The 13,690-nt window shown below is 47.1% G+C and overlaps 2 protein-coding genes across 4 annotated transcripts in view; one reads left to right on the top strand and one right to left on the bottom strand.

Annotated features, from left to right (window-relative positions):
- The first annotated feature begins 257 nt into the window (after nucleotides 1–257).
- LOC142577743 (uncharacterized) lies at nucleotides 258–6,717 on the top strand. Of its 3 annotated transcripts, XM_075687196.1 has the most exons (4): nucleotides 258–454; nucleotides 1,161–1,306; nucleotides 4,144–5,173; nucleotides 6,457–6,717. In XM_075687196.1, the coding sequence occupies exon 3, from the start codon at nucleotides 4,145–4,147 to the stop codon at nucleotides 5,147–5,149; it is 1,005 nt and encodes a 334-aa protein (XP_075543311.1). In that variant the 5' UTR covers nucleotides 258–454; nucleotides 1,161–1,306; nucleotide 4,144; the 3' UTR covers nucleotides 5,150–5,173; nucleotides 6,457–6,717. The 3 variants fall into 3 exon arrangements, with proteins under 3 accessions (XP_075543311.1, XP_075543312.1, XP_075543313.1); XM_075687197.1 differs by having other exon boundaries at nucleotides 258–1,306; XM_075687198.1 differs by lacking the exons at nucleotides 258–454; nucleotides 1,161–1,306 and having other exon boundaries at nucleotides 3,726–5,173.
- A 3,781-nt stretch (nucleotides 6,718–10,498) lies between these two features.
- LOC142579054 (dachshund homolog 1-like) overlaps nucleotides 10,499–13,690 on the bottom strand; it is a 63,129-nt gene continuing 59,937 nt past the window's right edge. The window contains exons 11-12 of the mRNA XM_075688877.1: nucleotides 13,066–13,131; nucleotides 10,499–12,505 (exon numbers count right to left, since the gene is read on the bottom strand). Coding sequence (XP_075544992.1) covers nucleotides 12,498–12,505; nucleotides 13,066–13,131 — 74 coding nt within the window. The 3' untranslated portion in view covers nucleotides 10,499–12,497. The remainder of the gene's footprint in view (nucleotides 12,506–13,065; nucleotides 13,132–13,690) is intronic.

Raw genomic sequence — 13,690 nt, 5'->3', positions numbered from 1 at the left:
ACTACGACGAAAAAGACATGGGGGAGGGGGGACTAACCTGGCCTCCACTGCTACTGCTGCTGGGCCGAGGAAGAAGGAGGCGTTCAAAGCCTTAGGGAGCAGCAACCTTCCTTTCTGTGTTCCTATACGTAGATGAGCGGTGTTGTCTAAGGTGGCGCCACATTCGCTTCTCTTATACATTGCTAAAATATTTTACCGTACACGTCGATCACAGACATATATTGACTATATTGACATTATTTTTCTTTTCCTTTTTGTTTGTTTGTTTACTTGTTTGATAGTTTTGTTTTGTTTTGTTAGTGAATCGAGAACGCTCGAATCGTCGTAACAAAGCCACGGGTGTCGGTTCGATCCAGTTACTAATCAAACAGATTTCCTCCGAGTGGCAGACGGTGAGCAGAATTCCAATCTCGACTACAGTCCGATCCGAATCCTCTCCCGACCGCAGACGAAGGTAAGTGAGAGCGAACTTGTGCTTAACTTTCTTCGTCATAAACCAGCTCGCTAAGAGACATCCGCTTGATCAAAATAAATAACTTGGGCGTGTATTCACAAAATAGTTCTTAATCTAGAACCGTTCTTAGGAGGAGAGGTCAATCAATAGTGTTATAGGACCTATTATTTGCAACGGTGGCCAGCTAATGGCAAAAAAAGAAAGCACTAACGAAAACCTCTGTGAATTCGGCACCTGAGAGTCTTTCGTCCGTAAGTGCTCTGGGCCATGGTACGGCCGGATGACTTCGGTAATAATATGCCCAACGTCTAGATTGGCTAGAATTTGGTCTTACGAAAAATTGTAGCGTTAAGAGAGTTTTGTGGATTTGGGCCCTTTATTCTATTCGCAACCAACCTCCCGGCGCGTGCGCATCCTCGAGTAATTCGAAAGGAAGCCTCCGAATTCATTCCCAGAAGCCTCGACGGCTAAACAAACGTGCACCGCATAAAATTGCCTTATAAGACTAAACGTTGAACGGGAGAGATACTCGTTACATATTAACATGCCACATTTGGGTAAACACATCGCGAGTAATCGTAAATGAATGGCGGTGCATCCACCCTTTTGAGATGACTGGCGACTTTAATGCTATTATCAATCTAGCTTATGGTCAGTGAGTAATTGTTGATGATGTGTTTTATATAATGATTATTATGAAATGCAGCACATAACCAGGGACTCCAGCAAACAGGTTCAACGGAAAGCCGCACATACCCAGTGAGACAAGTTGCCCTGGCGGTTGGTTTCGAATCCGGTTCCCTCAGCTCAGCAGCCCGACGTCGGCGGGAAAGGGATTATACTCGGACACAGGTACATAAACAGATACGTAGAGATATATGGACATACCGCACAGTGGGGGAAGAGTTCCCAAAGAATGCTAATAGCATTAAAACGAATTGTATGTTTCCTCTCCTACTGCTCCACGACTGTACTCTGTTCGCAACTACCAACTAGCCCGAACCAACGCTTTGCTCGGTCCAGAAGCCGTGCAAGTGCCTATTGTCGTGCAACACGAATATGCGTTGCCATTCGCTTGCGTGTATTGTTGCGCAATCTTGGCCCCGCATTCACAAAAAAGCTCTTGCGCCAGAATTGTTCGTGAAAGAAAAATCGCAGTCCATCCTGATGCTGGACATATTACTAGCTAACGCGTCCAGCCAATGTAAAATAACACTTACGAACGAAAAGCTTCGTGAATTCGGCCCCTTGTCCAGTATCACTGAAAGCATCGAATGCAATGCGCACAGTTCCGGAAGTGTTCTGTAAGGTGACACGTTTGCTAGTTCAGATATATATATAAAACTGACTCGAGGCGTGCGTTCGAAAAAAAAAAAAAAACTCGTTGGAAACGAAAAAAAAAAAGAAAACGTTGCTGGAAGCTCTAGGTCAATGACTCCTTTCTTTTGTAGGACGGTGGCGACCATGGCTTTATGGGCACCAAGCGTACTGCTCCCTAGAGATAGTGACTGGCACGCACTGGCCATAACGTCTGTTTGACGTACATCGAAATTAAAGAATAAATAACCTAATTACGGTGTTCTCCGAAACGAGACACACATTATTGCACGAAATTATGTTTAAATTTAATAAATAAATATGAAGGTTTTAGACTTAAACTTTCGACAACAATGATGTTCCTACTTGCACGTATACGGTCAAATTTTAAAACAACTTTGGATAACCTGCCATCTGCACTGTAAAGAACAGTTTTTAGCTCGTAAATATTATGTATTGCGTTTACAGGTGCATAGCTTGCCCGCTGCAATACAAGGAAAGAATGGGTTGACCGAAATAGAAATACGATTAAAGAGCTTCGTCAAGTAGTTTTTTTTTTCTTTACTTGTTGCCTAGGGATGATATAAGCGCTTGGTATAAGTGCCTTTTTCCGTCCAGCGTTTCATAGCTTAGCTTCACAACTTAAGCATTCTCAGTCAAGAACTGCTCGTAATTGCGAGTGCTGTTCGATCGTTCAGTGAGCGGTCTCACAGCCATAGAGGATGCGAATGGAAAAGAAACAGAAACATTTCGAACTAGACATCTGTTTAGCGCCCCGCATTTAAAAGAAAAGAAATGAAACCACGCTTCCTTAGCTCAGGCTTGCTGGCACTGCACGCAAACACGCCAGGGAGTCGTGTTAGCACATGACCCCTGCACGTGTGCACGTCAATCCGCCATCGTGTCACCAGTGTAGCTGAGGTGCTCGACCAAGCAACCAATGGAAAGCGGCGCTCAACGCGCCTCTTTCCCAAAGAGGGGGAGGAGCCTACAAAAGCGACCCACTGCCTTCCCAGCGGGTTTATTTCCTTTTTACCGTCGTCTGGACTGCAGGCGGCAACAGGTACGTCTACTGTTCTATTCCTGTCTCGGAACAATGATGCGGTGCCTCCGTATGTGGTGCTTCTTAAATAATGCCACATAACGTTTACGCGCAATTATAGGAACATCAGGCAATACATAATACAGCTCAAATCACAATATCTACCGTTAAAGGCGTCTTCACAACCGCTGGAGTGCCGGTTAGAATTTGGTTACGGTTATTGATACCTTTAGGCTGGCGTGTTTGTAATCTTAATTTCCATCTCAATTACCCCCCCCCCCCCCCCGCGGATTTGAGAACACTAGAATGCAAAGCATTAGACAGGACTCGGCGTTTCTAGCAACATCTCGACAAGCCTGTTCACAAATCACCGAGTTTGGTCGGCGCCCCGTGGCTTTGATTTAAATGAATCAGTTATCTCTGTACAGGTTCCTTAAGCGCACATTCGCTTTTTTTTTTCTTTGTCCCATACACACTGCTGACTCGCTAACGGAGAAGATTTTCAACTTTTCGTTTGCTCTCAGATTCTCTGCAAGAGTAATGCAAGAGTAATGTGATTTATCCCAATGAAAGAAAAGAGACCATTGAGGAGCTCATGACCATTCCCAGAATTGCAAAACTTGACGCTGCTAATTTTTACAGCGTAATGAATCCCAGCCCGAAGAGTGCAACTGTCCTGCCCTCAGTAGATGCTCACAAGTCAAGTCACTGCTTCGACTCGCGGTCGGACAAGCATGACGCGAGCGAGATCGCAGCTTGATAAGGCTAATAGCCGCCGACCGGTGAGGTGCAAGCAGTGATGTTACACGGCACCTGCTTAGGGCGATACAACTGCGCTCGTCGACCGTTCTGTTTTGCCTTTTTGTCTGAAATTAGTCGGAATTCTTTACGCTGTAAAAATTAGCACTGTCAAGTTCTTGCCAGGTTGGAAACGGTTATGAGCTTTTCGGATGGCGCACTTCAACTCTTCCATTGGGATAAATCGCATTGCCATTTCGGTTAAAAGGTAGATTTGTCTCAGTTGTATAATTACTTGTCAAATTACTACACTGAGTCATTTCCGAATGAATGACCCTGTCGCAAAAGCAGTCCGGAGAAAATCATTTAATTATCCCATGTTCCCTATATTTCGAAGAGATTTAGAATGCCATTTCATGAAACACCCGGTATATATACGTAGAAATATGTACCACACACGCGCGCGCGCGTAAGGTATCAGCAGTATTTTCTCCTTCCGAACGCGTTCTCGCAGAAACCACAGGACTGATCGCAAGGATCGTGTACACACCGTCGGCTGACACCCAGTTGGCCTTTTACTTCTCTGACGCAGGATGGGGCGCATATCGACGCTCGCAGCGATCACGCTCGTCGCGTGGTGCGCATCGAGCGGCACTGATGCCACGCCGCCGGCTCTGCTCGCGGGCCTCGCCACCTATCCGTCGCCCAGCGTGGCCGCCGTGCTGATCGGCGGCAAGCTGCTGGCCGCCAAGAAGATCCTCGGCATCAAAGGCGCCAAGCTCGTCGGTGCCTCCCTGCTCACACCAATCCTCGCCAAGAAGGCCATCAAGCCCCTTTTCGGCCTCACAGCCAAGGCCGTCGTGGCCAGCAAGTTTAGCAAGGTCGGCAGCAAGTTCGGCAGCAAGTTCGGTAGCAAGTTCGGCAGTAAGTTCCACAAGAAGCACGTGCCCTGGCCCGTACCGTCGGCTCCGGTAGTCTACGGCGCGCCCACCGTCTACTCAACCACCGTGGTCAAGAATGAGCCGAAGGAGCAGTGGCCCTCCGCTTGGCCCTCGGCAGCCTGGCCTTCCGCCGCCTGGCCTTCCGCCGCCTGGCCCCCTTCTTACGCCTCGGAATGGCCATCTGCGTCGTCTTTCGGCTCTTCTGCGGGTCTCAAAAGCAACGCCTACGGCGGTCTCTCGTACGGTGGACTTGAATCAGCCCAGGCGCCGGCTTTCTCGTACGCTTCCCTGGCCGCGGCTCCGAAGCTCCAGGCGGCGGCTGCTCCCCTCTCCACCGCTGCATTTTCGCAGAGCGTTCCGGACGTCTACTCGAGCTACTTGGACACCGCCAAGCAGGCTGTTCCAGCTAACTACGGCTCTTACTCGTTCGGCAAGCCGCTTCACGGACTCGCCTCCTCGGTGAGCGCGGTGAAGCCGGCGCTGACCGCTGCGCTGCCCGCGACGCACATAAGCTCGGCAAGCAAGTACACGGTGTCCACAGGCTACGCTGGCGGACAGGGTGGTGGCTGGGCCTTCCCCAGCGCCGCTGGCTCGGACTGGCCCGCGGTTTACAACACCAAGCCTGGCTTCGCCATGGCGCCAACAGTGACGCTGTGAAGCGACGCCGCCCCAACAGATGTGGTGAGTATACCACAATCATGTACTACATTGCTCAATACAAAAGTGCTCCTTTTGTCCCTGCGGCATGCAAGTCTTGATATGATGTTCTGAAAAAAGTTATCCCGAGCTACACGATAGTGCATTTAGCATGTGTTTGTGCGTAAGCATGCATTCTCATTCACTCAGTGTATTTTCTCTTTCATGCATGATTGTTGTTCGTTGTTCACTAAATAATGAGACTGCGTGAAAATAGGATACCGAATGGGCGGTTATCGCAATCATAAAACACACTCAAGCAACTAAGGAATGTAGTAAAAGAGAAAGAAAACGAAGCTTTGTGCTCTATTTTTTTCCCATTTGCTCTGCGTCTAGCAGTAGTCGGCACCACCGAATACTTCAACCTCCCATTTAGGTAAATTCGTGTAGCTAAAAAAATTATGCGTGGCTCTGCTATCGCAAACACCAAAGACCAGCGGAGCTGGGAGAAGGCCAGTAAAGTAGTGCCAAACCGCACACAAGACACCAGCACCGGCAACGCGTCCCTACAAGGTCCACCACAGGCGTCTCCTACGGCGTCCGCGATTCGCGTGGCCAACGCCGTGGTCGTGGCCGTAGTAGGCGTCCCGGTTGTCTCCACTCTGTGCGCAACGGCGGGCGAGGAGGGCATCGAGGCACCCTAGCTACCGCCGAAGAAGAACGCCCCTCCTCCCTCGACTGACCCCCCCCCCCCCTGCCTCGCGCGCCACAGGAGAGAGCATGCGCGTCCGGGCCGCGTTCCTCGCTCGCATGCGCGCCACTCCTTCACCTCCGCTAGGCTCTACACACCCTCGCCGCGTCGCTATGCTGCGCGATGCTATTTTTATACTTTGCTTTCACTTTCCCTCAGCTCTTTCTCCCTCAGCTCGACGAATCCGCGGACGCAAAGAGAAACCCAGTGAGGTTCTAAGAGGTCCACTGTAAAAAAATAAAGCAAGGCTACAGTAAATGCTGGATGTACTGCGATTTGCTTTCGTCGCCACGAGCTTACACTATGCAGGAGCGCAAAGAACAAAGCAATCTTTAAAAGAAATTTTCTTTCGTCCGTGCGAACACCACTCGTCATGTAGCGGCGCAGAGAGCGTCTGTCGCGGACGTAATTGCAGACTGCTGGCCTATTTATTTCAATGCACAGTTGCGTGCCAATATTCAACAGCGTGTATATCCATTAAATTCAATCGTGCGTATTTATATGGTCTCTATAAACGGCACATCACTCTGTATTTGTAGTGAAACTTCCACTTTTCCGACCTGTTGATATGTTTCAGACTTGGAAGACTCTCCAGGGACGATTGCAACAAAGCCGAAGCCACTCGTGTAGCCTGGATGGAAGTCTGCTAGAAACTCACTGAAGACAAGCTCGTGAACGCGTTAACCGACGAGCACTCGCTCGAATTTGGTCGTGTGCAATAGCTCGCGCTCTCACAGAGAAAGTTGTTTATCGCTGTCTATTAAATGTTGTGGTTTGGTACAGCAATAAAAAAGGTTGTTGCCCGCTAGGAAAGTAGCGTTCGTCGCGAAGTTGAAGTCTTGATCTGTCAGTAAACAAGGGACGGGCGAACGAGAGCCGCGGTCGGCGGAAGCACGGGCATTTTTTTCGCGGTGTCAAGCCCTGTTAACGAAAGACACTTTCACGAGCGTTTCACATTTCAGAACACGTGCTTGTGCTCCAATCCACAGTGCTGCAATACGCGGGACACTCCGTGATAGAGTAAGATGTACAGTGTAGCTGGGTCTCGAACATAGTGACTATGTTGTCATTTGTCAAAAGAGAAAAGAAATAATGCATAATTTCCTGTTTAGGATCTGGGTTTAAGTCCGGCAAATGGACAGTTAGCTCAGTGATAGACTGACTGAATGAGAATTCTTACAATGTGCGCAGAGCAGTAGAGATGAAAATTTGCTAGAAACCACCAGGGCGTTAAAAAACAAAAACAAAAGAAGAATCTTCAAACAAGCTAGTTCGGAAAATTTGGGAACGCCATTTTAAGCTACTATGAAAAGTAAAAATGCTTCCGCTGGCTACGGCAAGTTGTTGACACTGCACAACAATTACCGCAGCTATCCCTTTTTTATTTTTCGCTCAGACATTCTTGGTGACCTTTGGCATTTTTATCCATTGACAATAAAAGCTGCAACTTCGCTTTTTCGAAAGGAGAGAAAGAAATGGAGAAAGGTCTAATGGTAAGAAAGGCAGAGAGGTCGCCCTGACGCACGTTCATCGAGCCGTAAACGGCTACTCATATAGGAGGCTACTCAGCGCTGGGGGAAGGGGAATAGAGAAAGAAAGAGGAACGAGATCGATGACGACAGAGGGACGAGAAAAATCACATAAGGGGAAATTCTTCTCAAAGCCTATAGAGTTCAGGCCCGTACTTCTTAAAAAGCCGAGCAAGGCCTAGATGGCCTGAAAACTAGATTTATTCAGTCGCCGCAAGGGTCGAAATGCAAAGTCCTCTGACAACAGTTAGGTCTCGAAACGGTCAAGAGAATCATTGAACTTCTATCGATCGATCTTCCATGTACTCAGGGCAGACACCTAGCACACTTTTCACGCAGATGGCACGGTTAGTAGTTGCGAGAGTCGGTGCGTCACATGAAGTACACAAGCAAAGACGTGTGGACGCCCCTTTCAGCCGAAGCCGGCGCAGAAGACTGGCACTGCTGCTGCGCGGAATGGTTAGTGGTGGCTACCTATAAATGTAATCTTAGGGTCCAGTCTCTGGAGACGTCTGTGACGATTTTACGGATGGTCTCAGTGCTTTTTCGTCCGATTGGCGTCCGCTCTTGACAATGAAATCGTAAGCAGTGTGTGCTCAGTGCGTCTGCCTGCGCGTGTGCAGCAGTTTTTTTTTCGGGCAGTTTGTGAAGGGGCAGAATTTTTCAATACGTGGCCAATTTCACGTTACTGATTCATTGTGGTGAAAGCTAGGTCCACGCTTTTAGGCGCATTGAGTGAGTGGCGGAGAAACAGCAACAAGTAGGCGTCGTTCTGTCGACCATTTTGGTTGCGCAGTTTAAGACATTCTGACTGTCCATTTGACATTAGCGGGTAGTAAATCGAATGACTTGTCTTCAAAATCTAGTTCTAGGAGTGCGCAATTATACTTGTGCCGCAAGGAGGTCTGCCAATGCTGCAGCCTGAAGACTCGTAGAGAAATAAAAATTGCCGCGCGAATCGCCGCACGAGGCACTTTGCGTGTATTCGCGGACTTCTTTTACGCTCGGAGAAACACTTTTACGTAGCACCTATTGAGCAAGAGAAGGCTGTGTGGGGAGTTTTTCATGTTGCTCTACAATTTTCTCATTCACATTTTTCATATAACTATAATGTTCGAGAATTTGATTAATTAATTAAGAGTATTTATGTAATTAAGCGGAATGCAAGAATAATTTGAGTATCTCCAAGCGACGGCAAACAATATTACCCTAGTTCTGTCCAGCTACGTGGCATTTGCATATATTTAAATATTGGGGCAAGACAGTTGGGGCACCCCGTATATACCGCAATTGTACTGCTCCCGTGGCCGGTCACTTGTGCTGATCTGTTTCTGTTACCACGGTACGTAGGCACAGTGCCGCCCACTGTTAAAGAGAACACTATAAAGGGTGGCTCTCACTTTGCTACACCAATGCACTATACGTAAGAATGTAGGTCTCAGCCCCACCGACAACAAATCATCTTCCACAGAACTGGGCGTTTGTACAGTTGCAGGACTGGAAAATTCGCAGGTACTGTGCACTATCGTGCTCCCTTTAACAGTGGACCGCAACGTACATAGTAGTTATGAAAAATGCTGCACAGATCTGCCAGTCTCTCGGACTCTGTGACATGAGAGAAAGTAATTATGTCCCGAACCTTGTTCCAAACATCCCTGGAGACGCGTTTGGAAATGTCCCTGGAGAGACGACAGGCGCCTATAACTTGGCTTTCGAAGCCTGTTTTTGTTGAATCTACAAAGCCGCGAGAGAAGAGAAGAGGTCACAAGCAAGGCTCAAGTCTGTTTCACTTTTATTGTCCTGTTCCCACTGAAGCACTGAGGCATGCTCGCTGTGAAAGTCATGTACCAGATATCCTTGCGTGATACAAAGGGCCGGGTACCGCGAACTCCAGTTATCCGTGGCTCATTTCTGGCCACTTAGGCTAGGAAAAGGGGGGGGGGGGGGAGGGGGGGTCGAGATCCAGTTACTTTCTTACGAATTATGGTGATAGGTTGGTTAAAAAAGTTGTAGTGGCTACCGCCTAGCGGTGGCTGAAGCTGCAACTACGGTGGGGCGAGGCAGAGACGAGAACTGAGAATCGAAGTTGAACGTTTCTTTTTTTTTTACCGAACCTTTGCGGTGTGGCTCGTACGTGCATTCTGCCGCCACCGCGGTTCTTTCTCTTCTTCAGTCACCGCCTGTAGCAGTTGCCGCTACAATGTCAGTATCCGTCATGCAGGGGAGCGGAGAGGAACTATAAGTAAAGATGAATGGACGCTCCATCCTCAGTGTCTGCCGGTGCAGCGCTCCATTTCTCAAGTACTATAGGCATAAAATGCCACAAATACAAACGCGAACAATTCCGGAACTACTCCAATGTATTGTTCCGCTTCCAGGTTCGCCTGGTTTTGTAACACGGGTCAAATTCAGACTAAAAAAAAGAAAGAAAGAAACGTACTGTTCCGCTTCCAGGTTCGCCTGTTTTTGTAACACTGGTCAAATTCAGACTAAAAAAATAAAGAAACGTACACTCGGGACTGCTTCACGTTTAGAAACTAGCTGCAGAGCGGAAGTACATTTTGTCCATTCATATAATTACTGCTCTAACAGGTGTTCTGGTCAGTTATTTCCTGTTCTTGCTTCAATTTATAGTAATGCTGCGGATGGTACAGAGCATCTAAACGATGTTCGTGTGCACGATGATAGCTTCACTGTGCGCTTGAAATTGCCAAAGTTGCGATAGAGCTTACGTAGCCTTCTTACGCCGTTACGTCGGAAGTAGCAAGTTATTACGGAGAGAGTTCGGCAGATAAGTCTTTCCTGTTTCCAAATAGTTCACTTGTGGGGTCGTTTATGTTTAAAAGGTGTGCAACAGGCGCTATATGAGAGTGCGCTATATCGGAGAGCTCCGGGTTCGTTTTATAAACCTGAAATGCTTTAACGTGGTCGTAAATCTAAGTGCGCGTGACTTTCACAAGGCTTCGAAAGCTGTATAGTTTGCTGTTAGAGAAATGAAACGACTCAAGGTGACTACTGTTCGTGATACAGCATTATCTGTCCACCGGAAAACTTGGGACACCACGCGCAAAAAAACAAAAACAAAAGTGTGGCGCTGCAGGCGCAATCACTTTTACGTATGAAAATATTTATCGAATATTCCATGTTTCGATACCAGGAATCACGGATATAACGGGCCAAGGGCGAATTCAGCAGAAAGATAAGCAGCACAAGGCTGATGTTTCAATGTTAATGTTGATAATAGCCTTCCATTCTTCCAGTAATTCCTAGGCGTACTTCTTGGGCTAACGGCAGCAGCACAAGTCAGCTTAACTATCCACAAACGAATATAAGAACTATGGCTGACCTTTGCTCAACCTACAGCAAGCGCGAATTGGCGCATTTGCTGCAACTTAATAGCATTGAAACTGGGTCAAGATACAACTGAGTTGCAGTGCTGTCTATTGACAGGTTATTGGCCTATTGCGTATCGCATAAAGGTTCCATAAGCAGTGAGTGAGTACGTGGAGTCCTCAGCATCCCGTGCTTCGGTCTGTAGCACTGTAGCCACGACCACTAACACATAGGTGCATGAAAAACCGGTGGATGTCTTGTTAGTGATCTTTAAACACATTCACATTTAATTGTGAAAGCACACTGCTCATTTCCGCCATAATACTGTTATTTTATACGTGGCCTTCTTATTCACTGTACTCAATGTTTCTAAGCATGAAAAGTGTGTTCAGCCAGCATAGTTTTCTTTTCTTTGAGTACAAAGCATTCAGTCCATTTTTCAGATTCTCAAGGTTTATCGAACACTGAACACAAACAGAACAGACACACACATGAAAACCAGTTGGCCTTACTACACACTTCAGCGATGCCAGCGCAACGTTGAACATCTCGAAGTTCTATACGTGACTCAAGTACTCGCTCTTAGAATCCAGCGAGGAATACGGAGAGAATAAATATACAAATTATTGTCCAAGCTAGATATTCCGCTTGGGTCACCGGCAAAAAAATGCACATGCCTTTACGGCAAGTGTCTCATGGCGAAAATGAAACGCCTCCACGTCGAAACACAGTGCAGTATATAACTACTCTACTTCTTTGTCTTTCTTAAGCCCTCGTCAAGTTTCACGACCAGTGCAACACCGTGCAGACACAATCGAGCGTTGTTACAGCACACACAAACACGTGACCTGCAACCTGATGTGCGGTCAAATACTGCATGCCGCCGCACCGCTCGCGTTTGCGGGCCTCATACCGTTCGTATATGTTAGGTATTTCGCGAGTGAAAATTGTCCAGCAATCGGTGGCGCGTCTCGAGGTGACGTTGGCTCCGTAAACACGCACTTGTGTCAAGCGCCGCGAACTGCTCTCGCTGCTTAACCCTTAATGCGAGTGACAGAACGCATGCTTAAGTTAGCTCATAGTGTGTCTTTCACGTCTTTTTATAAGCGCTATAGTAGACCTTCGCTATATTGACCAACGCACACAACTGTGAACAACGCCCTCTACTCTCAACTAGCGGATCACGCATTCTCCGGCCTCTTTTTACCAAGGCAGCGTGACGCTTACCCCAAGTTGACACACACACACACACGAACACACCAAGAGTTCACTGCGGGCGACAGAGTCAGCTATTCGCTCCGGTGTTCCAGCAGCGAATCGACACGAGTCAGTCAGTCAGTCAGTCATCATGCGGTGATGATAGCCTTTGGCGCAGCGAACTCGTTGTTATGCGGTGTGAACTCGGATGTTCTCAGTGGGCAAAGTATCTGCAGAGTGTCCGATCCGATGGCAACAGCAGCAAGGCGAGAGATACACTGCTCGCGCTGTCCGTACCACCACCGCACAAGAACAAAAAATAAAAACGAAAAAAAAAAAATGAAAACGCACTGGCTCGTCTCCGCACAAGAACCAGTCTTGATATGGCTGCACGCACTACTGTCCAGTCGATATGTCGACGAGATCGGAGAATTGGCGTCGCTTCGAAGACTCGTACGTTGTCGACGCTGTCCTTCGCGCTCGATGAGCCACTGCCTCCGGCTAGTTCGGTGTCCATAGCGTGCTCTTGGATTGCGGACGCACGTCGGTGTCGCTAGACCTATCGGCCTGGGAGGAAAATTAAAAACGTACGAGACGAATGTGAGTAGACAGCAGAAACGGAAACAAACGTGACTAAACAAAGGTTGCCAAAAACAAATTATCACTGGACATCATAACTTAATTTTCTTGGTAATTTATGAACAGTCATGTGCCGTAAATAGAAGAGCTGTTGGCTGAGAAGCTAACATAGATTGCGAATTTGCTGATCAGTTAACTAACTATAAATAATTATATCAGCAATTTATTATTTTATATTGCTAAAAGAATGGCTCTAGGGTCTATAAACTCGGTTATGAAAGTGGGAACGGATCACGCAGAGCTGCCTAGAGGGGGTAGGGCTTGGCTTAATTCCCCGATGCATTGCGCGTAAACTGATAAATCCCGATCATATTAATATAATCACCGAAAGGTTGCGATAAGAATACCGCAGGAAAACACTAATGTTGTATATTTGCTCCGTTACCGCAAGTGAATTTCTGTTAAGCTCTTCGCTATTATATTATTCCTTGGCTAAACTATTATGAGCACTAGCAATGCTTAATGCGAACATAAAAATGTGTACTTACTCTTAACACTGTTGTCTGACTCCATGGCGATAGTATCCTCGCTCTTGATTTCATCCTGCAATGTTTCTGAAATTATGTAACAAACAATGGTTCAATATTGTCCAAAGCACATATTACCAAACTTACACGGCGAAGTATAAAGCAAACAATTCTCGCTCGGTTTGTACATACAGAAATGTCCAGTTAGCCCGAAGCGTCTGCGTTTACTGAACTTAGGCCGATGAAATATAGTTTTTATCACTCCATGCCAATCCATTCCAATTGTAAGGCTGACAATACTAACCCCCATTCAAGTCATACATACTCCGCCCATCCAAAGACAAATTGTATTCCCGAACTAAAATGTGCAGTTTAGGGCCAAAACACACGCGCCATTGCTATGGTCAACATCTTATAATTTTACAAGTGCTTGCACAAGTATAATAAAGCTGTGTAGAGTATTATTCTGTATACCTGCCACTTGCAGCAGGGACTATATGCAACAAGAAAAATAGGTAATCAATTGTGTCTTATTATTCCGCAATAATAAGCGGCGTTCTATTGACAGCTTAACAGCTGTGATTCCAAAAACACACAAACAAACAGTTGCTGTGAAGGCAAACGTAAAGCAACCGCAGTAAAGCAT

Source organism: Dermacentor variabilis, chromosome 4 (genome assembly GCF_050947875.1).
Source record: "Dermacentor variabilis isolate Ectoservices chromosome 4, ASM5094787v1, whole genome shotgun sequence".
NCBI lineage: Eukaryota > Metazoa > Arthropoda > Arachnida > Ixodida > Ixodidae > Dermacentor > Dermacentor variabilis.
This window is presented reverse-complemented; position numbering and strand designations above follow the sequence as displayed.